Source organism: Musa acuminata, chromosome BXJ1-5 (genome assembly GCF_036884655.1).
Source record: "Musa acuminata AAA Group cultivar baxijiao chromosome BXJ1-5, Cavendish_Baxijiao_AAA, whole genome shotgun sequence".
Taxonomy (NCBI): domain Eukaryota; kingdom Viridiplantae; phylum Streptophyta; class Magnoliopsida; order Zingiberales; family Musaceae; genus Musa; species Musa acuminata.
This window is the reverse complement of record NC_088331.1, coordinates 4954238-4981603: the sequence shown is the minus strand read 5'-3', so window position 1 is coordinate 4981603 and position 27366 is coordinate 4954238. Positions and strand designations below refer to the sequence as shown.

The following is a 27366-nucleotide window of genomic DNA, read 5'->3' as shown; positions in this document are numbered from 1 at the left end:
AAAGGGAAAAGAAGTGGAGTCTACAGAGTCAAAGGATAATACTACAGTTATAGTGCAGGGTGGTGATTATTTGATTTTGTCTCCTTCTGATGATATTTTTTCTTGTGTATGTCAGGATCTTGAGTGGGTGATTGACACAGGTGCTTCTTATCATGCTACACCACGGAGGGAGTTTTTTGCTACATACAGGTCTGGAAACTTTGGTGTTATCAAGATGGGCAACTATGGCACAGTAGATATCATTGGCATGGGTGATATCCATTTAAAGACCAACCTTGGTTGCAAGTTGGTACTTAAGGATGTAAGGCATGTGGTTGACTTGAGGCTGAATTTAATTTCAGTTGGAAGACTAGATGATGAAGAGTATGAAAGCAGATTTCACAAAGGGCAATGGAAGCTTAGTAAGGGTTCTCTTGTTATAGCTAGTGGAAAGAAATGTCATACTTTGTACAGGTTGCAGGCTAAAGCTTATGGTGAGCAGTTAAATGCTACAGAGAAAGACTTCAGTATGGAGTTATGGCATAGGCGATTGGGACACATGAGCGAGAAGGGGCTGCAAGCTCTTTCCAAGAGAGAGGTATTGCCAGATCTCAGAGGTATACATCTGAACCCTTGTATTGATTGTTTGGCTGGTAAACAACATAGAGTTTCATTTGCTAGTGCTGCTTTGTCTAGAAAAATGCATGCCTTAGACCGTGTTTATACAGATGTATGTGGTCCTTTGAGGACAAAAACTCCTGGTGGATCTGTTGATGTTCTTGGTATAAGTGGTGCACTTTATTTTGTCACTTTTATAGATGATTTTTTCAGGAAAGTTTGGGCTTATGCTTTGAAGACCAAAGATCAGGTTATTAATGTCTTCAAAGAGTTTCATGCCAGGGTTGAAAGAGAGACAGAAAGGAAATTGAAATGCATAAGATCAGATAATGGTGGTGAATATACGGGATTGTTTAATGACTATTGCAGGTCACATGGGATCCAACATGAGATGACAATTCCTGGTACACCTCAACATAATGCAATTGCAGAGAGGATGAACCGCACCATCATGGAAAAGATCATATATATGCTTTCACAGGCCAAGCTACCCAAAAGGTTTTGGGATGAGGCTTTGAGGACTGCAGTTGATGTGATCAACTTATCACCATATACAGCCCTAGATGGTGATGTTGCAGAGCATGTATGGTCAGAGAAAGATGTTTCCTACAGGCATTTGAGAGTGTTTGGTTGTCGTGCATTTGCACATGTTCCAGATAATGAGAGGTCCAAGTTGGATGGTAAGTCTAAAGAATGTATTTTTCTTGGTTACTCACATGATCAGTTTGGTTACAGGCTTTGGCATCCAGAAAAGCAGAAGGTGTTCAGGAGCAGAGATGTGGTCTTCTTTGAGGATCAAACCTTTAAGGATTTGAAGAAGAAGGCACCAGCCAAGACTTCTGTAGAAGGATTAGCAGATTGTGACCCAGTTATTCCTCCAGTATATCAGGGTGATGGGGGAGATGTGCAGAAAAATAGTGTAGAGCCTGATGTTGATTTACCTGCAGGACATGTTGAGCAAGAAGAAGTATGAGAGCAAGTTCCTGCAGAACCTTAGTCGAGAAGATCTTCTAGACAACGTCAACCTTCCAGAAGATACTGTACAGATGAGTATGTGATGCTTACTGATGTAGGTGAACCAGAGAGTTACCAAGAAGCAGTTGAGAGTGAGCAGAAAGAGAAGTGGTTAGTTGCTATGCAGGAAGAGATGGATGCTCTTCAGAAGAACCACACTTATGATTTGGTGCTGCTACCAAATGGAATGAAGGCCTTGAAGAACAAGTGGGTTTTTAGGTTGAAGACTCAAGAATATTGTTCTCAACCAAAGTACAAAGCTAGATTGGTTGTGAAAGACTTTGGTCAAAAGAAAGGTATTGACTTTGAAGAGATATTTTCTCCTGTTGTTAAAATGTCTTCTATTCGTGTTGCTCTTGGTATTGCTGCTAGCCAGGACTTGGAGGTTGAGCAGTTAGATGTGAAGATAGCTTTCCTTTATGGTGATTTGGAGGAGGAAATTTATATGGAGCAACCAGAAGGCTTCAAAGTCAAAGGTAAAGATAATTTTGTCTGCAAGTTGAAGAAGAGCTTGTATGGGCTAAAGCAAGCTCCAAGACAGTGGTACAGAAAGTTTGATTCATTTATGACAGAAAATGGATACAAAAGAACGGCTTCAGATCATTGTGTGTACATCAAATGGTTTGGTGAGGATTTTATTATTCTCTTACTTTATGTTGATGACATGCTTATTCTTGGGAAAGATATGTCTAAAATTGACAGGTTGAAGAAGGAACTGAGTGAGTCTTTTGCAATGAAGGACATGGGGTCAGCAAAGCAAATACTAGGCATGCAGATTTCTCGTGACAGGAAAAACAAGAAGATTTGGTTGTCACAGAAGAAATACATCGAGAAGGTATTGGAAAGATTCAGTATGAGCAATGCAAAACCAGTTGGTTCTCCTCTTGCAGGTCACTTCAAGTTGTGCTCAGAACAGAGTCCGTCAAGTGATGGGGAGAAGGAGAAAATGCAAAAGGTTCCTTATGCTTCAGTAGTTGGAAGTTTAATGTATGCAATGGTATGTACGAGGCCAGACATCGCATATGCAGTGGGTGTTACTAGCAGATTTCTTGCAAATCCAGGCAAAAAGCACTGGGCAGTAGTGAAGTGGATTTTTAGATATCTCAGAGGGAGCTCTAAGGTTTGTTTAAGCTTTGGAGGTGGACCACCTATGTTGACAGGTTACACAGATGCAGATATGGCAAGAGATATAGATACGAGGAAGTCCACTTCATGTTATGTACTTACTTTTGCAGGGGGAGTTGTGTCATGGCAATCCAGGTTACAAAGGTGTATTGCTCTCTCTACAACAGAAGCAGAATATATTGCTGCTACAGAGGTATGCAAAGAAATGTTATGGATGAAAAAATTCTTACAAGAATTGGGGCTGAAATAGGAAAATTATGTGGTGCATTGTGACAGCCAGAGTGCCATCCATTTGTGTAAGAACCCAATGTTTCATTCCAAGTCAAAGCATATAGATGTCAGATACCACTGGATTCGAAATGTATTTGAAGAGAAGCAGTTGCAGCTTCAGAAAATTCATACAGATGACAACAGAGCAGACATGTTGACGAAGACCTTACCAAAAGAAAGACATGAGATATGCCGACAGTTGGTCGGCATGGCTTCACATTGAGGAGTCATGGGACAGCCTCCCTTATGGGCTGAAGGGGGAGGTTGTTGGGCTGGCAGCCCAAAGTGGGTTTAGCCCATGGTGGGCTTTATCAGCCCACAACTCACACCCCTTTGACCTAACCCTATATCAATATAAGGAGGGTGTGGGGGCTACGTTTTAGACGTAGAAAAGATGCAGAAAAAGATAGCAACGTGGGCAGCAACGTTGACATCCTCGTAGCAACAAAGAGAGAAGAACAAGACAGAAAAACAAGAGAAAGAAAGGGAAGAAGACAAAGACAACGCAGAGAGACTGTTCTCAATCATCTAGCAGTGTTCTCATCTCAGGTTAGATCAAATCTACAGTAGACTCTTGCTGTGATTACTTGGGGAGGTTTTAGATATTGTGGGCAGTGATGTAATCCTTATATCCCAGTTATTCTCTTGTGGTTGTTGCTAGGGTTTTGGGCAAGAGATTGAGATTTGTATATTCATTATTCTCATAGTGGATTATCTCTAGTTTGCCCCGTGATTTTTACCCTTCACATTGAAGGGGTTTTCCACGTATATCTTGGTGTTCTGTTTGATTGTGTTTCCATTTTATTCCGCTGCATATTATAGTCTTCTAGTATTTGTTCATATACAAAGGTTATTCCTCTTTATATCTCATCAATAGCTGGTTTTCGCATGTATGCCTTTTGTTCGAGTGCCAACCAAATAGTACTTTGTTTAGAATAATCTGCGTACAGATTCCAATATGGATCAAATGTGAAGCACATTTGACAGTCAGCAAAAGAGAGAAAAATTAGAAAACCAAGTGAGAAATCAGCTAAGAGTTTTCATGCAGTAATATTATTCATCAAAATCCTGAAATTATGAACAAAAGTTGCGTACACAAAACTTGAAAAGGACAACAATCGCCAATAAATAAACCTGTAACCTTATCATCGACATTGGCACCTTTCAACCTCTGGGTGTAGATGAACCGTCCGGGAAACACAATGTACTGCCGCGACCCGACCTGAACATTTTCCCCAAAAAGACCAGAAACTCGAAACGAAGTTGATAATGATGCCAAGGAAGAAAAATCTCCAAGAAAGCATGGACTCTCCGGAGAAAGAACACTAATCAAGATGCAATCTTTGACTCACCAGTACGACCGCGAAGACGTCTTCCCCTTTGGCGGCCTCGGTCGCGGTCGAAGCTGCTAACTGCTCTTCGACGGGCTCCGGCACCAGGGACTCGCTATCGTCCGCCAGTAGCTTCGATTTGCATACGAGAAATGGTGAAGGAGACGGATATATCTCACTTATTTTATCTCTACTGAATCTATAGATTCTTATCGACTCCCACTCGTTCCCAACAATAAAGATGATTCCGAATCAAGTTGGCTCTACAACATCAAAGTCATTCGATGTAGTTTAGGCAGAGGACACCCTCTTCTTCATCGATGACACCCTTCACTTGAGAGATGAATTGACCATCAAGCAGCCTCCACCACCTTCACTGCATCATCACAACACTTGCTCTTGGGTCTCCAATGCCAAATGCTGGGGACATGAGCATGGAGATTCAAGTATACGATCTTGAGACTTACCATGCGATAACCTTTCTTCTCTTAACTTACAAATCTGCTGATGTTTAGCATCTTCAGTAAGTACAGGCTTAATTGGAATAGAATGACAAGGTTAAATACTGCAACAGTTGACCATATATTAGTCTACTACTTGTCTCTTTAAGAATATAAGATATATGATGATATCTATAGCATACAATATTTCTTGTATCATCTTATGCATGAACCTTCAAATCTCAGTCAATGTTATGTTTGGTTGGATTAGGAAACTGTCATGATCCTTGAAATACTTATGAAGGTCTGCTACTTGTCTTTTATCAGTTCTTCCTGTTGATGCCATGGCCAAGGTAAGTGCAACCTTGGAGTCTCTCCATGACTGATCACAGTGATTGTTATCTTTCTGTCATAGTTGCAGTACATTAATGGGGTCAACAATAAAGTCATATCGAGCTGTGGCTGAGGCCTCCTGTCTTCTTCTTCCTTCTCTCAATCCGGAGTTTGATGTGTCAAGGAAGAAGAAGACAAGAGCATGGAGAGCAGCAGAAGAGACAGCAGAATCCCCCATTCCCCAATCTCCTCTGTGCCGTCACCTCCATGAGCGACCAAACAACTCACCAGCATTTAAAGATTTCTCCTGCTGTTGTGAGCCTGTTGGGTCCTATGAGATAAATTGTGCTGAGAGAAGCTGTCGTCTCTGTGCATAAAATTGAGGCAAGGTGAATTCCTAAATGTTCTACAAAGGCATACCTGAGAAGGAAGACGAGTCAAAGTAGAAGAAGAGGCGGCGAGAAATCGAGTACTCATTTCAACGAGAGCTTATTTCCTAAATGTTCAACAAAGACATCTCTTAGGAGAAGACAAGTCAAAATAGGAGAAGAGAAGGCGAGAAATCATATTCTTAATTAAATTTATAGTATTTAAATTTTTATTTATAAATCTTATTTTTTTTTTTAAAGTTTACTATTTTATATAATTAACGATAATATTTTACACAATTATTTATAAATTATAAAATCTCAAATCTAATATACTGATAATATATAATTATTATATTGATAATATATAATTTATAAGGGCAAGTATGCTATTTTTTGTCTTTTGAAAGGATAAATATGTAAAAGTGCTATGACGAAGCCACCAACCCGCGCCGCCCCACTTCTCCCGCTCCCTCCCATTTTTACCGCCATGTTCAACGTGGAGACAAACGAAACGAAGAGCTCGATCCCGTCGCTGCTCCCCACTTGCTTCTCGAGCTCGGCAACTGCCGATCTCTAAGGAACTCTCCCAAGGCTTCCTTCTCCCTTCTCTCTCTCTCTCTCTCTCTCTCTTCCGCGTTTTGCTCTGCTCTCACATGGCGACTAACTTGCTTGTCTCTCTTACCTCATTTTTTTATGCATGATAATGCTCGACATTAGCGCTTCCTTTTCTCTCTCTCTCTCTCTGCCCTTCATTGGTGATTGCAGTTGGATGAGTGAATGATTGCATTTGATGCTTCTCATCGTGAGCTAGCTCTTCCGGCGCGCCCTTCTTTCACGCAAAGTCCTGCTTCCGTCTCTGCTACGTTCGCGCTTCTTTCACGGCTAGATCTCCACACGAATATCTAGCTTGGTTGGGTTTCTTGCTGAGATCGAGGACAAAATCTTTAGGTTCTTTGTACCTTGTTTAACTGGCACACTGGTGATGACAGATGAACCTTGATTATTCTTTGTATATTTTCGTGGTTTTGGTGGAAGATTTGGGGTTCTGAAGAGAAGAATGCAAAGAAGTTGAGATTTTTATCGTACTGTGTAGGGGATTTCTGAATCTAGGGCAAGAAATGAGTTCGAATCGAGTGTTGTTGTCTGTTTTGGCCCTCTGGTCGGCGATTTGCTACGTCGGAGGCGGCGCCGGCAGCCTGGTGGAGGACAAGCAAGCGTTGCTTGATTTCCTCGCCTCCACCGTGCACACCCGCAGCCTCGATTGGAGCCCGATCACCGACGTCTGCAGCCGCTGGTACGGCGTTACCTGCAGCGCCGACGGTTCCCGCGTCATCACCGTCCGCCTCCCCGGGATCGGATTCAGCGGCCCGATCCCGCCCAACACCCTCAGCCGCCTCTCTGCCCTCCAGATCCTGAGCATCCGGTCCAACAGCCTCACCGGCCCATTCCCGGCTGACTTCGCCAACCTTACCGCACTCACCGGCCTCCACCTCCAGCTCAACAGCTTCTCCGGCCCTCTGCCGTCGGATTTCTCGCCTTGGAAGAATCTCACCGCCCTCGATGTCTCCTTCAACGACTTCAACGGGAGCATCCCAACTACCATCTCCAATTTGACTCAGCTCACCGCTCTGAACCTCTCTAACAACTCGTTCTCGGGGCAAATTCCAGATCTCGAGCTCCCAAACCTCCTATTCCTCAACCTCTCCAATAACCATCTTGAGGGCACAATTCCCAAATCCCTCCAAAGGTTTCCAAATTCATCATTTTCCGGCAACGATTTGTCACCCATATACCCCTTAACTCCATCATCACTGCCATCCCCACTGCCGCCTTCTCCTCCCCAAGTTCCCAGCTCAATGACTGCGAGGAAGCTGAGCGAATCAGCAATTCTTGGAATTATAGTCGGTGGATGTGCTTTGCTGTTCGCGATGCTTGCGCTGTTCCTCTATCATTGCTACTCAAAGAGGAAAGATGAGAGTTTAATATCCGGGAAGGGGTCAAAGGGGGACCGGTCACCGGAGAAGGCTGTCACCAGGAATCAGGACGCAAACAACCGACTTATGTTCTTCGAGGGCTGCACATTTGCGTTCGATTTAGAGGATCTGCTGAGGGCTTCTGCTGAGGTTCTGGGGAAAGGTACATTTGGGACAACGTACAAAGCAGTGCTGGAGGATGCGACTACGGTGGCGGTGAAGCGGCTGAAGGAAGCTAGTGTTGTGAAGAAAGAGTTTGAGCAGCAGATGGAGGTGGCAGGGAGGATAAAGCATGAGAATGTAGCGGAGCTGAGGGCGTATTACTACTCCAAAGATGAGAAGCTGATGGTGTATGACTATTTCAACCAGGGCAGTGTTTCTTCCTTGTTACATGGTATATTGCTCATCACTCTCTTTACACTGTTAAGTTGGTCTATTAGTTTCTTTCTAAGGTGTAATTCGATAAAAATTGCTCCTAAATGCTCATATTTCATAATGTTAAAGACACTGAATTGCATGTCAAAGTTTCAAGTTCTTGATGTGTTTTACTTGCTTGTATGGTAGTCGGTCTTTGTTAGATAAGTCAACTACCTATCCTTTTCTCTCTTTTGTTCTAAATTTAGTCTAATATGAAGGCTTGTCCTGGGGCAATAAGATCAACAGTCAAGTTCTTAAAGATGGTCAATCACTCCACTTAATGATAAAAGTCATTTTCTAACCTTTCTTTTGGCTTTTATAGTGATGTGTTATGCTATAGTGGTTGGAGTAGGGGTTGAATTGTCACATCGTGGGCTGTGTTTTGCTTGCTGTTCCTATAGTTTGGTAGAAAGATATCATCTTATAGGTCTAAAGCTGAGAAAGGCTGCTAGGTAACTGCAGTGTGATGTATACCTGACTCAGGTTTTCCTATGCCTTTTTCATTGATAGGAAGTGAAGGATTAAGTATCAATTAAATCATAGTGGATAAGTTATCCTTCACATATAATTTGAAGGGCATATGAAAATGATTCTAAGTTGATGTTGACATACAATTGGACCTTTTTTCCTTAAGGTGGAATTGCAGGCTAGAATGAGGTGATTTGGAACTTCCCTGAGAGAGAGGTAGTAGATAAAGTCTATGCATAATTAGCAGAGCTTTTAACTCTGCTTCATTCTAACTTATTTTCTTAGGCAACTTCAATCAGAGAAAGGAAGGGAAATAAGAGAATAAGAGAGAGAGAGAGAGAGAGAGAGAGAGAGAGAGAGAGAGAGAGGGTGTGGTTGGATCTTGGCAGGTAACAATAACTGGTTAATGATGTAGTATAAGATCGAGTTGTAACACCTGATGTAATATCCCTTTAAAATTTTTTTGCAAATATGACTCATGGAGTCCGCAGTTCATTTCCTTGAAATGGATAGGAGAAGGTGTACATATCTACTAAATTCACAAGTTTATTGGTCATAGGAACTTGATCAATAATCAGCACAGGAGAAAGTACTTCAGAAATGACACAATGCTTTGTTGGTGTCTTTTTGTTACTTAATAGTTTGCATTGTACCATCGTTCTCTCTTCTCAATCTTTCAAACCTTCAACATTTTTGCTAATTCGCAGGACTCCTTTTGCTGAATTGCTTGCCTAGTGTCAACTGGTACTGGATTTTGATTTATGCTTGGTTATTACTAAGGCCATACCTACTAGAGACTAATTACATGGGACATCGAAGAGGATTCATATGTTTAACCTTTTTGTAGAGTCTTTGATGGAGTTTTAACTTTTTTTAAGACAAGTCATTATACTTCAATTAACTGCTATGGTAGCATGAAAGTGGGTATTGTTAGATAACAGCACATTATTATATCTGTTATTTTCTGTGGTGTAGTAAAGGCTAATAAGTAATATGCACAACTATATGTATTTGGTACGATGACCAATACGTATGGATGTAAAAAGTGGTACTTCTTGCCAGAAAGGAGTAGCTAAAGTTTCACATTGAATGTTTGTGGAACTTGTGTTGGAACTTTGTGATTGCATCTCCAATTAACTTTTTCTAACCTAATATTCCATCTAATGCCAAATTAGTAGCTCCTATCTTCTTGTCTTGAGGCAGATATTGTCTGTAGTTTGGCCCTTCTACCTATTTCTCTTGTTTTCCTTTCTGCTCTCTGTTGCAAGCATATTTTCCTTTCTTTTCTTTTCTGCTTTATTCTTTGAGTGTTGGATGACATAGCTATGTTAGCTTGTAATAGTTAACATTTCCATGTTAAATATTACATTTTTCTTATCTGCCCTCGCCATCTCCAAATAGCTGCTAAAATTTGAAACATAGCCACTGGTACAAGAAGCACTGGTTTTTTGTTACCTCAAATCAAATTCACAGAACAAATGTCCATAAGAAAATCAATACTTGATATTTCAATGATGCTGACCTTATTTTGCAATTTCATCTATATGTTGGAAATGAAAAGCAATTTTGGCATAGTCAGAACCTACAATCTGATTCAGTAGATACAACATGCATGCAATGATTTCTATTGCTTTCAGTTTAATGATTGTATCTTCTCTTGATACAGAACAACAACATTGACAACAACAGAAAATACAGGCTATAATTTCCCATCTATTTGGGATCGGTTATGTGGGTCTTTTTCTAGTAAATTATTCTTATATCTCTCTCTAGATCTCCTCACATCACTAGTCCTCACATGCATAGAGTCTCCTTTGTGTCGTATGATCATTTTTTATATTATGCAAGACTTATGAAGTTTATTTCCAAGTGTTTTTCTTCAGTCAAGCAATCATATTTTCCATCAATAACAAGCTTCAAATCACTCACTATGTTCTTCATGGCAGATGATGCCTAATTCTAGTGTAAACTTTGTATGCTAAAATTATACCTATTCAATATCTTGCAGCAAAGAGAGGGCAGGACAGGACCCCTCTGGACTGGGAAGCCAGGCTTAAGATTGCACTCGGAGCTGCAAGAGGAATTGCACACATTCACATGGAAAACAATGGGAAGCTTGTCCATGGCAACATCAAATCCTCCAACGTTTTCCTCAACAACCAGCAATATGGTTGTGTCTCCGACCTTGGCTTGCCATCCATCATCAATCCAATGGCTCCGCTTGTGCCGCGCACTGTGGGTTACCGTGCACCGGAGGTGACTGATACAAAGAAAGCATCACAAGCCTCTGATGTCTACAGCTTTGGAGTTGTTATGCTCGAATTGCTCACAGGGAAATCCCCCGTTCCGATAGTGGGTAGTGGTGATGAGGTAATTCACTTGGTTCGATGGGTTCAGTCTGTCGTCCGCGAAGAGTGGACTGCAGAGGTGTTTGATGTTGAGCTGATGAGGTATCCTAATATCGAGGAGGAGATGGTGGAGATGCTTCAGATCGCCATGAACTGCGTGGCAAGGGTGCCCGAACGGAGGCCTAAGATGGCACAAGTGGTGAGAATGATCGAGGGAGTGAGAAGGTTCGATAGCGGGAATCGGCCATCAACAGAAGCCAGATCAGAGGGATCAACACCGACACCAGTTCAGGGTACAGAAGCCAGATCAGAGGGATCAACACCAACACCAGTTCAGGGTACAGAAGCCCCATCAACTCCCCAATGAGACATTGGTTTCTCTATGCGGAGCTTATTGTGACACTGCTTCGTAGTGTGATTCATTATTGTATCACCATTCTCTTCAGAGTCTTCAGCTCTGTCGGCAATGTTTCACCTTTTCTAGGATAAAGGATGTTTCACCTTTTCTAGGATCAAACCCAGTGCAGAAAATGTATTCTGTAGGTCAGGATTCCCTGTGACCTGAGTAAGGCAATTGAGTAGCTTGATATGTACTGTTTCTTTAGCTATTCACTTGAGCAGCTGCTGCTTCTGAACTGCTGAGAAATCTGAAGTATTATTGATGTTATTGACTTGTCTTAGATGACAATAATGTTTGTCACTCGGTTAAAGGTACTAAATACTCTCTCATGGGTGGTTATGTTGTAGACTTCTGCTTGGGAAGGTTCACATGTTTCTGAATTCAGATCAGCTGCAGACATGATTGCAGTGTAGTAGTCACAGAACAAATGTTTGTCTACATAGGTCAGAAGTGAGATTGTGGAGGTGCTTATTGTTTACATGCAGAACTGTGAGGCCTTTCTTCACTGGAATTGGCACTCACCCCTTCAAAATCTAAGTAGATACAGAAAGCTTAAGAAAAATCTACAAGATGCTATCAATTTAGATGTTGGTAAGTTCATTGAAGGTAAGAAAACTAACAAACAGGAAGATCTAATTTAGGGTTGCACTTTAATCTCATCCATCCAACACTTGAATTTAATCTGTTTTCATGTATAAACAAAGTTATGCAACCACATCTGTCACTGATTCCAAAGTTCTTCCTGTTTCATAGAAATCAAAAGGTATACAACCACATGTCTTGGGGAAGGAAAATGTATGGGTATCAGTGAACAAAAATTGGAGACTAAATTTAGTTCCAACTTTGATGAAATAAACTGTTGTCTATTTTGGTTGCAGATTTTTGGCCAAGAAGCAGCTCCAACTAAGAACAACTGCAATGCTGAGACAAGACTTTATTCTGCTACAGCTCACAGGAACAACACTTCTCTTTGGTGCTTCCCTCGGAAGAACAGGCAAGGAGAACAGTCTCAGAAGCCAAAACCAGCAAAAGACAACGTCCAAATTGCATCGCAGACTACTCGAGCAAAAAAGAACAACCATTTCAACCTTCTCTTACATTCATGTTCCTAATAAGACCATCATCAACTCGATGCTCAGAAGAGCTTGTAGGGAGATGATGCATCCAAGGGGTGGATGAGATAGGTGAGCACCAAGGCAACCAGCATCAGCAGGTAAGCTATCCCTTGGTCAATTGATACTCCTGCAGAAATACCCAAAACAGGCACATGAACATATAAGAAACAAAACAAATGCATGTGTTAAAAGAATGACAACGAGGGAGCTGGCAATCTTTCTCCATGGTTGAGACTTCTACTTAGTAATTCTGAATGCTATCAGAGGATCTTTCCTAATATATTGCTAACCCTACAAAGAACATGGAAGAAGTTGTATCATAAATGCCAAACTAAAGAAGAAAAAAGATTTGGGAGATCATTTTATGAGACAAAAGAGGGATGTTTTCAAGAAAACGTAACCGTAGCCGACCAAAATTAGCCGAGGATTTGTTCCCCCTTAAATTTCTGTATTTACTTGGGAAATATGGAGCAGATCTGGATGAGATTGCAGCAAAAGCGAAGCATGAAGGTTCATGGAAAAACGAAGGTTCCAACCATTTTCCATCAGATTCTCGTAGTCCTCACGAAAAGATTGCAGCTTTGACACATAGTGAATCCCAACAATCGTCGAGCATATAGAATTAGAAGATCTTTCGCACAAAATAGGAAGCGGAATGGCGAAGGGTCGCAAAATGCGGATAAACAACGTCTTTCCTACAAAAAGGGACGAATCTGGGGAGAGAAAAAGAGAATGTAGAGGGACGCAGAGAAGGATCGAGGGAAGAGGGGCTGACCGTCGCTGGCGGGCGCCGGCGCCGGAGCCTGGGCCCGGACGGAGGGCATCAGTGCGATGCCGAAGGCGAGGACCACAACGGCAGCCGTCAGACCAAGAGGAACCCGACCCATTACCCTCAACACTCGACCACCACACGGTAAACCTCGCGTCCCCCTTATCTCTGGAGGCTTAGGAAAGACGGACGAGAAACGCAAGAAGCAGCCGAGCGCCCTCTCGACGGCAAAAGCCTCCCCTTTTCCTCCCTCTTTCCCTCCTGTCTCCCGTCTCCTCGTTCTTCTCGAGCTCCTCTCTTTGCTCTGTCGAGAACAACGGATTACCAATTTACCTATATATATATATATATATATATATATATATAGAGAGAGAGAGAGAGAGAGAGAGAGAGAGAGAGAGAGGCGTGTTGGGACCCATCTGTGAACAGGATAGGTAGAAAACGCTCAGCTAGACTGGACCCCACGGCTCACCGGCTCGTCAAGCCACCAACCACAAAAGAATGGCATATACATATAAACACACAGACAAAGAAAGATCGAGCAGATTACACTACGAAGCAACATCCGATAACTTGGACGAACCATTTGCAGGCATTTCTAATTGCAAAAACTGGAGTTCTATTTCCACAAAAATAAAACAATGAAGCGCATTGTCTAAAATCTAAATAAGAAAACAGATGACACTTGATATAAGAAACACACGGTAGAACACGACGGCTATAACTCCACTTGAACTAGGAATTTCTTGGTAGAACTAAGGATTATAAAAGCAAAATAAAGTTTGAACGATAAATTTGGTAGCATTTCTTTAGCTAGGTATAACTCCTAATCGAACAAGCTAAAGCCCATATCGTCATCGGACTCCTCGGCTGGCTCCTCTTTCTTCTCTTCTGCAGGTGCTGCAGCAGGAGCGGCGGCTGCAGCCTCTTCAGTAACAGGAGCAGCAGCAACAGCAAACTTGCTTGGATCCTGCACCAATTACGGATTTAGTATCCTATAGATTTATAAGAGGAAGTGTGAAGAAGACCTATAGCTGGGAATATGAAATCTACCTTTAGGTACTCCTTAATTTTTTCTGCCTGTGGGAAGGTGTACTCTGTTGCAATTGCAACTGCAACCACGTTCTTGTATGCATTGATGAACATGTGAGGAGCTGCTGCAAGGGTCGGGTAAGAAACAGCCAAAGACAACGAAGTAACCATGGAGACACCAGCGGCAAACTTCTCGATGAGGTCATCCTCTGTGAGATCCAGCACCTCGGGACTAAAGACAGATCCACTGTCATAGACGGACAGAATAATCAGGCCATAAGAAAAAGGCCGTATCCCAAGCTTTGCAAGGAGAGCAGCCTCTGATGAACCCACTTTTTCTCCCTTCTTAATCAGCTCGACAGGAGTAATGATTTCGACAGTACCCTTGTTAATCTTGGTTGGAATATTGAGTACCTGAGAGAAAGCAAAAGGGGTTTCAAAATTAACCCACCAACAATATTTTGTGTGAAGTACAAAAGATATATGTAACTCACCTGAAAGAAGGATGTCTGCGAAGGGTCCAATCCGGTGTTCCCAGGGGGGACAACAACATCAATGGGAGCAACAAGACCAACACGTGCAGGAGCTCCGACCTGAACATACAGGAAAAGAGAAAAAATAAATGCTACATGAAATTTGATGGACCAAGTGAAGACTACCACTCCTCAACCAGCCATCCAACAGGAACAGCAGTACTTTAAAGCTAAAAATGTCGGCAGAAAGGAACACAGAGAAACTCTATTTACATCGGCTTAAAAGATGATACCATCTACCAGCGAAAACAGATGTTTAATAAGGACAGACCATGTAGAAGTCTTGCTGATTTGGTAGAACAAAAATATGATATTATGTTGTTGCAATAGATGTTTTCTGCATAGACTTCGCAGATAAGAATCTTGTTTCAACTTTCCAAAATTCTTTTCCCAGTAGTTAAAACCACTCTCAATTCTATGATAGAATGCATAAATAAGGAATGCAAGTACAATATCAAGACCTCATTAGTAACAAAAGGATCTTCAAACCCATTATAAGTGTTGTAGGTGAAAGAAATCATCACAATATAAAAACTGTGTAATATTTTACATGCAATTGCAAAAGAGTTGATCAATTTTGTTAGTCACAATATAAAAACCCATGCTAGCTCAACCAAGAGTTTCTTGCTTCACAATGCAAATAAATATGACCTGCAAGCAGGGTTTTTAATACCATTCCGTACTGTACGATACGGGCAATTCGTACTGGTCCGTCAACTGATCGGCACATGGACTGCTCGCTACTGAGCGATATCAAGTATTTGGTATGGCGAGACAAGGAAGAAGAGGGCATTCAAAGAAGACGAAAAAGCATCGAAGAAAAGGGAAAAACATCAAGAAAGAGGACCGCGGAGTCACCATTGCCCATTGCACTGTCACCAGCGTCTCGATGAACTTGAGCCAGTCGAACCTTGGCGTGAACTTGTCTTCCACACCCTTTCTCGATCTCGATCCAAGAGGTAACGACAAAGAGAGTCGTACCATTTTAGAGGGGCCGGAGGCACGGGGATCAGGAGCGGCGATAGCGAGAGCAACGGAAGAGGCGACACAAGGAAGGCGACGAAGACCCTAGCCTTCTTCATCTTCGAACGATCTCCTTAGTCCACTGTTGCTGCACGGAGAACATTTCAATGCCGTCTTTCTTCTCCCCACCTCCTTGACGTCAAAGGCCGCAACCAAGGCGACAAGAAAAAGAAGGACAAGGCGATGACAATGAGGCTAAAATTGATTTTTATTTATTTTTTTAGCATACAGTTCGATGTGCCCCGGCGTACCGATCGATACCCCATACCCTACCGCCCTGAGCAAAGCTCGGTACACGGGCACGATACAAGATTAAAAATCTTGCTCGCAAGAAAATAAAGATTACACTTGCAAAAATCTTGATCACAAATTTAGACCAATATATTTTTAAAGGCGTTCTACTACATTCCATCATATATATTATTCAACATATTATGCTACTATAAGTAAAGCACGTTAGATAAGAAAGAACCATCCAGTGAAGGTGCTTTATAATGAATAAAGTTACTATTCACAAACAGACACAAGAATCCTACGATTTAGAGTACATGCCCCAAGGGTCCAACACCAGAAGAAACAATATTTAACCTATTTTAAAAGATTTTACAAAGAATATTTGACTGAATGTGTTCCAATAAATCCTTCAAAACAAGAGGTCCATACCTCTCAATATTTGAAGTTTACAATCAAGCTTTCTGACAAGTATCCAACTAGCTAAATACATCCAAATATGCAAATACATTAGATGTAACCTTTGTCCAGCATAATTAGGTTTTTTTCAAAGGAAAAAAGCTACATTAACTTAGATAACGGGTACACACTGCGCTCTGGAGGCCAGCACACAAAAAACTGTAAAAAGCAGGGACATACCCCCCTCTAAATGAAAGAATAACAATTTGACCTAGCATAGGCTGCTAGCCAATTTGCACATCTATTGCCCTCCCTAAACATATGGAAGAGCCTAAGAAGAGTAAATTCAGTCAATATTATGTCCAGCATAACTAGGTTGACCCAGATCTCTCTATACAATTTCCAATTAACAAAAACAAATGAGTATTATATCAATTAACCACACTTGCTTCCTTAAAAAAGCCAAAAAATGGAAAATTCAGTCTTAAAAGTGAACCAAGTCCAGTTCAAGTCAAAATGATGCAAATGATACCAAAGAATTTCAAATACCTGATAAACATATTGATGTCTCCGGTATGACTTACTAAAGGGTTTTTTTTCCTTCTAATCATATCATAGATGGAGTTGAAGGCTAGCTCAAAATTGACTGAGATTTTGTATCTGAGTGACTATAGGATTTCGAAAGTATCCACAACCTTGTAAATGTACAGGCATGCAATGCTCAGTGAAAGTATAAATCTACAAGACTTCAGCAATCTACATCTGATTTCATTTGCATGTTACCGATTACAACATATGCAATTTGCAAGAAATAACGAGAACTTGATGACAATTATTAGATATGTACATGAAATGTCTTTATGCAAATAACCTACTTAACAAATTCATAATAGAATTTCAAACGACCATTTAAAAAAATAACAATTGCAATTCCTCATCTGCTATTTAAACCTAAAGATATCATTTTCAAACTTGAAACCAACTGCAAAAGAGAAAAAGATCATAGGAGAACAAAAGCACACCTGGTACTTGGCAACCTCCTCACTGACTTCCTTAAGATCTCCCTTCGTAAATATCAGCCCAACATTTCCCTGAATCAAACAATTGTTATAACAAAAGCAAACATCTATAAAGCAAGAACATTTCACCGGTGATAAATGGATAAGCGAGAGAGGAACTTACGACGAGGAGCGGGAGGAGGTTGAGGTAGTTCTTGTTGCCAGTCTTCTCAGCGTGGATCTTGATACAGCGGCGGATGAGGGTGTTCTTGCCCATGAGGACGATGGAGTCGCCGCGGAGGCCCTTGCGGATATTCTGGAGCTGGTTGGAGCCAACATTGTCAGCGACCGCGATGAGCACCTTGCTGTACTCATCCAGCAGCGAGCACAGCTTCTTGTCGTACACCACCTTCTTCTCCGCCTTCGACAGCTTCACCGTCATCTTGCTTTGCTTGTTCTATGTAACCGGAACCAAAAAGGATCTCCTTTTGAGGGCCAAGACGAGGCTATGAGGCGTCGTCAAGGCGGACGGGGCCGGGCGAGCCCTGTCTCTTTAACCTCTAAAGATGGAGAAGAGACGAGAGTGGAGGAGGCGGAGATAAAGGAGAGCACGGGCTGTGAAAGAAACCCTATGTGCTTCCCGTCTCTTATACGGAGGGGATGAGCGATGGAGGCGAGAAACGAGGCAGTGGACGGTCGAGATCGATCAGATTGGGTTGCCCGGTCCGCCTTGGCAAACGGTCCATGTCCGCTCCATAGGTTCACGGCCCAAATTTGAAGACAGCGCCAGTAATCCAATCGACGCTACCAATTCAGTTACGATGCTTGCAACGATCCGGTGTCTGCGACCCTCTACGAACCAATTGCATCCCGTACCCGTCTCTTCGTTGGACGTGCCTACCATCGGTATGTGGCTCCCGCAAGGGACTCATGCTTCCCGCAATCACAAGCCAGGTAAGATTGCTGGTAAGTGAAAAATACTTCTCTCTTCTCGACACGCGAATGATTTGTATCGTAGACTGAACACCACAATTGTTTCTGAGATCAAACGTCTACTTCAGTCCCATCAAGGCGACGATGTGAGTAGCGTATGCTAGAAAGAAGTGGACGGTTCATGCCTTTGATATGTTCGATGGAATGCGTCAAAGGATGTGAGTAGTAGAAGACTTAGCACCTTCAGTTCACTACCCTTTTTTCATACATGCATGAGTTTGGCTATACTTGCTGCGCGTCTTCATAAGCAGTCCAAATGACCTGTCATTGCATGAGTTTGCATGTGTGTTCCAAAAGTCTGCTTAAGTGATGACTTTAAGGGCAGCAGTTGGTGCCAGCAGATCATCTAATGGAGATTTCAATTCTCCTGTATGCTGAGGATGTCATGATGGGGAGTAATTGTACTTCATTTGTTCCCTGCGGTCACTTTGTATCTTTTAAAAGGTTCTTTCCTATTACCTCACTTGTAATTTTTCTTGGGAAGCTTCAACTTTGATAAATACAGATCAAAGTCAGCTCCTAGAGTTACCATCCTTTTGTGTTTATGTTATTCTCTACATCTTTTGTTTGTTGAAACTTCTCCCAAGTTATGCTAATGGGAGTGTAGCTCTCTAATTCATGACAAACCTCTATTCGCAAAGGATGCCATCTGACCCACTCTATCATGTTTACTACTTAAACTGTTCTCAACAGAACATGATGTCTCTCAGATATACATTGTTGTATCCATGTTTACAGCCTTCTAGTTTCATTCATTGGGCATCTCCTAGGATTATTGAGTCAGCCCATCAATGCAACTTCCTGAAACCTGATATCTAAGAGACTTCTAAGCTCTTCTTCTAATGTGCAGTTTTTGATTGTCTGCCATGTTACTCCCATATTCCTGTAGATTCACAGTATTCAGCATGCAGGTGCTTGTAGTGAATTTTGTTTTGTGAAGTCTTTTGTTTGGACAAATCTCGATTGAAATGGGTTTAGCCTTTAGGTAATATTTTTTTTGTGTCATTGGGTTACTTTTTTGGAGTGTATTCCTTTAATGCATCTTTTTTTTTCATTATTATGTTACATTATATTATTATCTACTTTGTTCGAGAGATTCTAGGGATGAGAGATCTTGCACATGTGCAGGTCTCACATGTTTAGGAGTTAGAACATCTTGATTACTCGAATTCAGAATATTAAAAAGTGAACAATTCATTGGATCTCTTTCAACCAATATTCTTATTTAATAAGTTGACTAAATCTTAAATAAATGTGGGTTTGGATTTCAGATGACTGTTTATTTTGATATGCAGATTGACCGTGCTTGCATTTTGCTTGGGTTTCAAGCTTTTTCTAAAATTTACTATTAATTCAGGGCTAGCTACTCTAATCTGATAACGTGAAATTTGAAGATGTTCTTCGTACTAAAGATTCTGTAAAGGTACTTGATTGACATTTAAAGATCTGATGATTGTAAGGGTAGGTCCAAGATGTTACTGCTTTTCTAGATGAGCACATGAAATAGTCCATTTGTTGGATTGACATAGTTCTTGTCTCACCAACCTGAAGACACTTCTATGGCACTTGGATTTTAACTTGGTTGACGTTGAAATCAAATAGACATTGTGCATCATTATCACAGAACTGTAACTATCAGCTTTCTTTTCTGCTTTGGGTCCATTGATCTAAATTGCCAGCTAACAGGTTGTGGAATAGGCTGCCTTTTCTGATTGAGGTAAGGATGGGGCCTCTTGTTCTTTACTTTCTCTTTGATGTGTTCCGTCTCTTTTTCTCATCAAGTATTATGCCCTTCCATTTCATGAGGTTTGACAAGTATAAACTGCATGATAAGTGTCATGGAGTTAGTTTCACTAATTACAGCTTAATTATTTTTTTATCTGATGTTTTAGACCAAGAGTGAGAATCACAAACTGAAATAATTATTTTATGGCTGCTTGGTGATTAAGTTAAATAAGACTTTGTGTTTGTTTGATCATTCTTTGTAGGCATGCTAGTTTTCCTGCCATATATTCTTACTGCAGGATCTCATTTCTATTGCTGCTGCTGTAACCTTGAGCTTTTGGTTAAATTTCTGATGGAAACTAGGCATCCATTTCTGCTCTTCTAAAGGGATTGGAGGTCTTGGTGCCTTAGCATCAGAGACAATTTCTTGGCTGATAAGATAGGAAAAACAGTGAACCACATGACTGCTAAATTCTCCAAATTAGCTGGGAGGAACTACCCTGCCTACTGGAAATAGTAGAGGTTGATACACGATTGGATGGATATAGATTGCTTGTTGGCTAATAAATGCAACCCATCATTTCTCCTCTTTGGGACCAAACATTGAAGTGTGACTTCTTGGAGCAATTAAAGTGCCTTGGGGTGGTCTGAAAAAACATGAACAGGTAGATGTTAATGTTAGTACTCTTTCTGGATCTACCAATATGAGCTGAACTTTTTTCCACTGCCACCATTAGATTTTGGAAGGTACCAACTACTACAACCTTTTATTCAATGCCACAAATTTAAGCAAGTGCATTGGTAGGTCGAGTTGAAAAGTCTGAGGTAAACAATCTACCTCAGTGATTGAATCACTCTGGCTTGGTAGATACTTGCTGAAGAGGATGCTTTGGATCAAAGTAACATACATGGGGCAAGGTAAACTTGGTAAACAAGTTCATTGACTTGCAAAGAAAGATCCAACCGGAAGCTTTGTTCTTGGTAGGCTGTGTTACTTGGATGATAAGGTTACTGTGACAGATTGTTTGGACTTGAGTGTGGCAAGAGTTATTATAACTTGGAAATGGTGTGGCTTGGTTGATGAACTGGTGATGTAAGACAGATCATGTCTGTTGTAGGAAGACAAGTTTTCTGCTCCTTGCTTCTTGTTGAATCGACACAGAGGGGGGAGATGGTGAGGGAGAAGCCATTTGGCTCAACAGTGGACAGATATGGTCACATGACATGTTATTTGGGACCTTGTATGAACTGCCAAATGCCTGTGGTGAAGAACAAAGTGGAGCAGCACTGGGGGACCAAATCCACACATCAAAGTTGCAAGATTTAAAGCATCAATGTCTCAATTTGCCAGAAACAGGTACAACTACTCTCACCTTTCAATTGCTGCAGAGCAATCATATCATTATATTTTCTTTAAATATTAAGCTACAATCTTGATCAGTATTAATACATAATTGAACAAGGATTTTTTGATGCTAAGCTAATCAAGAAGTTTCTCATTCTTCGAGCTACTGTTCCATCAGTGACTCCACAACTATGTGGACTCAATCACCTTGTAGTACACACTGATTTATGTTCTTAGAAGAAACATAGTGGAACAGCATTTACATACTCCAATCATTCATACCAACAGCAAGAGACATTTATTACATTTTGTAGCAGTAAAAGGGTGATTTAATCACTGTAGTTTCTTCTTTGTTCCTTCTCTTCCTTTCCTTTTATACTTATTCTCACAAGTAGTGTCTGTTCTTCAAACCAGTGGTCCATCATTTGGCAGCCTATTTATAAATCCAAGATGATAACTTGTCCACCAATCCTCATAAAGAAAGTGGCATGGAATTGGGGAAAATTCCAATCTTTAAAAGCTTTGCATGCACGAGTAATTAATTTTGTCACAGGAATTACTCCCACTCTTTGTTTGCTGCAAGGTGATAACATTATGGATTTTAAAGAAAGAGGATAAAGGTGGTTCTTTTCCCTGTCCCACTCTGTCTCTGCAATATGATCATAAAAATGGCTCTTTTCCCAACCCCGCTCTCTCTCTCTCTCTCTCTCTCTCTCTGCTTCGTCTTGGAGTGGTGCTTTCTACAAGTTTACATCGTCACCCTCTCCCCCTTCTTTCTCTCTCTCTCCCTCTCTCTCTCTCTCTCAAATCTCTGATCTCTAATCCTCTGCTTCTCCACCTTCATTATTTCTGTACTCTTGTTTGGCGAGCGGAGAACGTAGATGGTGAAGGGGAGGATGGGGTGGGACTGGGAGCCTTGGTCGGTCCACCAGCGCAAAAGCAACCACGTCGTCGTCAAGCTTCTCGTCTTCGTGATCCTCGTGGGCCTCTCCTTTCGCCTCCTCTTCTCCCACTCCACTGACTTCCAGGCCGTGCCGGTGTCGCCCGTCCCCGTGGCGGAGATAGCGGCCTCCGCGGGTGCGGTCGTGGGCCTTGGGGACGCAAAGCCACAAACAGGTGGGCGAATCTTGTTCGCAAGATGAGTTATTTTTTGGGGTTGAGTTTTCGTGGAATGCGTAATCGAACAAAGGACGTAAAGGAGTCGTTCTTGGTGCCGTTCGCGGTGTTTCTTTAGATAGGACTTTCGAAGAACCGATCTCGGGGGGGTTTCATTTGTGTGTCGAGTGCACTGAAACAAAAAACATTTCTGCGTCTTTACAGTGGAGTGATCTGAACTTTGATAAGAAGTAAATATATTTCTTTTTTCTGGATTTTACGTTAGAGGTATGTTTTTCCTGTTGTTGGGATTTGATTTGATGAAAAAAATTGTAGAGCCAAAACTTAAGTTTTTGGTTTTCTTGAGAAAGACCTTAGTTATGTTTCCCCTGAATTATGGTAAATTATGCTAGTGGGTATGAGAAATCGAGAAGTCAGTTTATCATTTCAGGTGCTGAAAGTGAGATTGCTGTCACATCAATGTTACTGAATAATTAGAAAGGATTAGTTTAAGAGAGAAAGGAAAGGGATTTTAAGGTTTCGCAGTTGTCAAGACCAGTAAGCCATGTGATTCTTTGGAAAAAGAGGATAATTTATATGATGATATTGTCCTGACTAGTTGTTTATTGTGCAGTTTGTGTAATTAACCTAGACATTGTACTACTGTTATGGTGGTTAGATCTGAAGATCCCATCAGCATAATTTGCTTTAACATCATTACATACTAGTAAAGTGCATGCAAGAAAAGCTCAATTATTAGATCTATAAGAAAGTGAGAAAACTTAAGAGGTCAAGTTAGCGTATCTGCCCCTTGTTGATTAGCAGTTTATGAATCTGCTGGTAAAAAAAGTTATGTTTTGGAAGTTCTAGAGGTAAAATTTTACCAAAAAAATTGGCTGCTATTATAGCTTATTATGCATATTAGATTTCATTTTATTGCAGTTATCTTCTCATCTAAAATCATCAAATATCTTTGTCCATTTCAGACTTACCATCAACAGATGCAGGTGCCCCGGCTCCAAAAGCCGCCCTAGATGTTGAAGAACAAGTTTCTCAACAAGGTAGGAAGTCCAGAGCTTTCAAATATGGATATGAATGGAAAGCAAATATGAGAAAATAAATCATATCCTTTTTTTTCTTAATAGCCAAGTCAGGGACAATTTCATGTTGTTATCACTGTCAAGCAGCTAAGCTTGGTCAGGTATCTAAATAGTATTTGTGTTAATTTGGATTTGAGATAGATGTTATTTTTGGTGTTGATCCTTCATGAATAAACAATCTTTTCCAGGATCTGTAAATGTGCTTATGAATTTGGAAGCATTACAAATTAACTGCAGCTGAACTGGTATTAGATGTCATTCTGGGCAATGGGAAAAAGCAAGAAGAGGGGGGAAGGGCTAAAAATGCTAAATAACTCTTAGTATTATCTGCTTCTTGTTAAACATTATATATGGGACGTAGTAATTTTCTATGTTTAATGATATATTTTCTTGTGGCAAAGGGCCTGAAACTTGAAAGATTTGTTTACTGTTGTAGTCTGAATTCTGTGTAATGTACTTTGTATTTCCATAATAATGTTTTTGTAGCTTCTCTATTTTCTTTTGTTGTTTTCTTTGTTTTGTTAAAGTTTTTGTGCTATTGTTTGACTGGTATATGCACTACAGATAAGTGTGATCTTTTTACGGGAGAGTGGATCCCGAATCCATCAGGACCACTGTACACCAATGAGAGCTGCCGATTCATAGAACCTCCTCAAAATTGTATGAAGAATGGACGTCCTGATGTGGGATACCTTTTTTGGAGATGGAAACCACATGGTTGTCATGTACCACCCTTCAATGCCACAAAATTTTTGGAAACTATGCAGAACAGAAGTTGGGCGCTCGTTGGTGATTCAATTCTTCGCAACCATGCACAGTCATTGATTTGTCTTCTTTCTAAGGTGAATTTTATTAACAGTATCTAGTGCAACAAGTTTAAAACTTAACTTTTTCTAGTTAATTGGGCCATGTAGCATTAATTTTCTAAAACATCTTATTAGAGCAGAACTAGCTTCACCAGTGTTTTTTCCAGCATTATCAATTTAAGCACAACTGATGCTTGGCTGAATATTTTCATGGTGCCTCATTTGATTTTACCATGATTCATGTTGGAACCTGGATGACAATCACCATCCACTATAGGTCATTAAGCTGCAAACTGTGCTAACCATGTGGTGTCCTTGAATTCAGCTTCTTAACCAAGCTGACTTGCCTATGATCAGAACTAGTCTACAATGTTCTGTGCGTCTGTTGTTTTGATATATAGCATTGTCTACATCCGTGAGTATAATTTTAGTTGAACCTTATAGTTATCAACCTCATCACTTGCATCCAGTGATTATCCTATCATGTCTATAAAATTTCTCATATATTTTATTTTTCTTGTTTGTAGGATCAAGTGTTCTCCTTGTCCCTAAACTTGGGGTTAATTAATAAATTATTAGTCTGAATTTTTTCATGTTATAGTAGTCCAACTTGACTTATTTAGATGATTTTACTTTTGATCTTTTTGTGTTTTGGCATTCAGTGTGACCTCTAAGCTCTTAAACATTGACTTTCCAATAAATGTTTATTCATGCAAAGATTATCGAATATAGGATAAATGTAAACTCCAAATTGGTGTCTTAAATGTTCCAATAAGTTTGCAGTTCAGTGAACTGCATCCAGCCTTAAATGCTGGCATGAAGCGAAGTTTGTCTAATACTCCTTGGAACTCTGCATGGTAAAATTTGACAGGAGTGTGTGTTATCACTATGGTGGAATTCAAAAGCAGTTTGTGCGATTAGAACTTATAGTAATGTACCACTGTTTTGGTAAAGTATGGCCTTTGGTAATTTCAGAAAGAAAGCAATCCCTCAGTTATAATCATAATCGCTTAAAGGTACATGTCAATGCAAAAAAAATCCCTGATATATACCAGTTGTACTTTCTTGTGTTTTCTCCACTGTGACCTTGTTTCTAAATTCTTTCTCCAAGCAATGAAACCTAAAATTATGATGATAAGCCCTGTACAGTATACACTATTCGATAAGTCACTTACATTTACCAAGAAGGTTTGCAATTATGAAGATTGTAGCAGAATTGGCACCTTGAGGAGTTGGTTTACCCTCCCCTAGAAGGGTTGCAATTTCTACAAGCAGTGTCATCTCTCTTGTTCAAAAAGATTTTACATCTGATATTTGTTGTCATAGTACTTTACAAATTGGTGGATTATTCCTGGATAAACTGATACAACCCTGAAATTAGTCGGTTGTTTATAACTATGGCACCTTGAGGAGTTGTTATCCTCCCCTAGAAGGTTTGCAATTTCTACAAGCAGTGTCATCTCTCTTGTTCAAAAAGATTTTACATTGGTATCTGTTGTCATAGTACTCTACAAACTGGTGGATTATTCCTGGATAAACTGATACAACCCTGAAATTAGTCGGTTGTTTATAACTATATGTATATATTATATCTCCACACAACATTATAATTCTGTATTTTGGTTTGCTGCATCAATTGTTTCTATATGTAAGAGACATTGTTATTCCTGGTTATCATAACCGATCAACTTAACTGTATTTTAGGCCGGAGATCCTGTTGAGATCTACCATGATGACCAATACAAATCACGAAGATGGCACTTCCCCTCTCACAACTTCACTCTCTCCCTCATCTGGAGCCCGTTCCTCATCAAAGCAGAGATCTTCGAAAATGATGATGGCGAGTCGAAGTCTGAAAACCGGCTTCACATCGACACGCTTGATAAAAAGTGGACAAGTCAGTATAATAGCTTTGATTACATAGTGATATCTGGTGGCCAGTGGTTTCTGAAAACTGCAATTTATTTGGAGAATAATACAGTTGTCGGTTGCCACTATTGCCCCAAGCTGAACATATCAGAGCTCAGTCTTGAGTCTGCTTATAGCAAAATCCTTAGTTCTGTCTTCGGTTTTGTCACCACTTCCAAGCACAAGCCCGTCGTAATTTATAGGACATGGACGCCAGACCACTTCGAATATGGTGAATGGTTTAGTGGTGGCAAATGTAACAGGACCTCACCGTATAAGATCAGGGAGTTCAATGGCAAGGATGTGGACCATGTGATGCGAAAGATTGAGTTGGAGGAGTTTGGCAGGGCAGCGACAGCTGATGGTTCAGAGAATGAGGCAAATTTGAAACTCTTGGACACTTATCAGCTCTCATTGCTGCGGCCTGATGCTCATTCGGGTCCTTACAGGACATTCCATCCATTCGACAAGAATAAGAATGCAAAGGTTCAGAATGACTGTCTGCATTGGTGCTTGCCTGGTGCAATTGATACTTGGAATGAGTTAATTATGGAGCTTATAACGAACGAGTGAATCTCAGTTACAGCTTCTCCAAGGCGAAACTTTGTTTCTTCGCATCCGTCGTATGTGTCGAGATCAAATTACAGGAAAGCCAAAAGCCACAGGATTCTCAAACTGCTGCACGGAATCTGGTTCAGCTGAAGAAGATTATGATTGTATTATCGCTTGGATAACTGTAATCAGATGTAGTACCCTGTAAATTTTGATGGACGAGAATCCTGCCTAATCTTTGTTGCCATGATTCTCTGGCATTCTTTTGATATCAGAGAAGATGCCTATTTTTGTACCAAAATGCAAGAATTTGTGGCTCTCTTTTATCTTCTACATCTCAATAAATGATCACTGTGGAGGTCTACTAGCTATGGTTTCTGTCATGTTGATACCTTCACTTGGATAAAAACTGAAACACATTACTTCTTCAAACACTGCTTAGGAGCATTGATCACAGTGTGAGTTGCAGTGCTAAAATCATGATTTGGTTCCTTCCAACCACTCGAATTGCTAAAATCATGAAGCTGCAAGATTTACAATGGAAGAAATAGACCGAGTTCTATGAGGAAGTAAGCATCCTAATTGGCCATATTGCAAACTCCCATATGTTGGATTTGGCAGCCAACCTAAAATCTGAAAGAACACAAATCATTCT

The 27366-nt window shown here is 40.7% G+C and overlaps 3 protein-coding genes and 1 long non-coding RNA gene across 9 annotated transcripts; 2 read left to right on the top strand and 2 right to left on the bottom strand.

The window, feature by feature from the left end:
- The first annotated feature begins 6006 nt into the window (after positions 1-6006).
- Positions 6007-11354, top strand: LOC135673224 (probable inactive receptor kinase At4g23740). The gene is made up of 2 exons (XM_065182039.1): positions 6007-7848; positions 10348-11354. The coding sequence occupies exons 1-2, from the start codon at positions 6600-6602 to the stop codon at positions 11052-11054; spliced, it is 1956 nt and encodes a 651-aa protein (XP_065038111.1). The 5' UTR covers positions 6007-6599; the 3' UTR covers positions 11055-11354.
- Positions 11355-11806: 452 nt separating this feature from the next.
- On the bottom strand, positions 11807-13116 carry LOC135673223 (uncharacterized). The gene is made up of 2 exons (XR_010513264.1): positions 12978-13116; positions 11807-12329 (listed from the first exon to the last, which is right to left on the bottom strand). It is a non-coding gene; the product is annotated as an uncharacterized LOC135673223 (long non-coding RNA).
- A 428-nt stretch (positions 13117-13544) lies between these two features.
- On the bottom strand, positions 13545-17823 carry LOC135673222 (large ribosomal subunit protein uL10-like). Its single transcript, XM_065182038.1, has 5 exons — positions 17372-17823; positions 17212-17280; positions 14498-14596; positions 14025-14417; positions 13545-13941 (listed from the first exon to the last, which is right to left on the bottom strand). The coding sequence occupies exons 1-5, from the start codon at positions 17627-17629 to the stop codon at positions 13798-13800; spliced, it is 963 nt and encodes a 320-aa protein (XP_065038110.1). The 5' UTR covers positions 17630-17823; the 3' UTR covers positions 13545-13797.
- A 198-nt stretch (positions 17824-18021) lies between these two features.
- Positions 18022-27078, top strand: LOC135673221 (protein trichome birefringence-like 25). Of its 6 annotated transcripts, none has more exons than XM_065182037.1 (5): positions 18022-18338; positions 20269-21262; positions 23332-23406; positions 24010-24287; positions 25956-27078. In XM_065182037.1, the coding sequence occupies exons 2-5, from the start codon at positions 21130-21132 to the stop codon at positions 26730-26732; spliced, it is 1263 nt and encodes a 420-aa protein (XP_065038109.1). In that variant the 5' UTR covers positions 18022-18338; positions 20269-21129; the 3' UTR covers positions 26733-27078. The 6 variants fall into 6 exon arrangements, with proteins under 6 accessions (XP_065038109.1, XP_065038107.1, XP_065038108.1 ...); XM_065182035.1 differs by having other exon boundaries at positions 20169-21262; XM_065182036.1 differs by having other exon boundaries at positions 18022-20570; positions 20643-21262.
- The last annotated feature ends 288 nt before the right edge of the window (positions 27079-27366 follow it).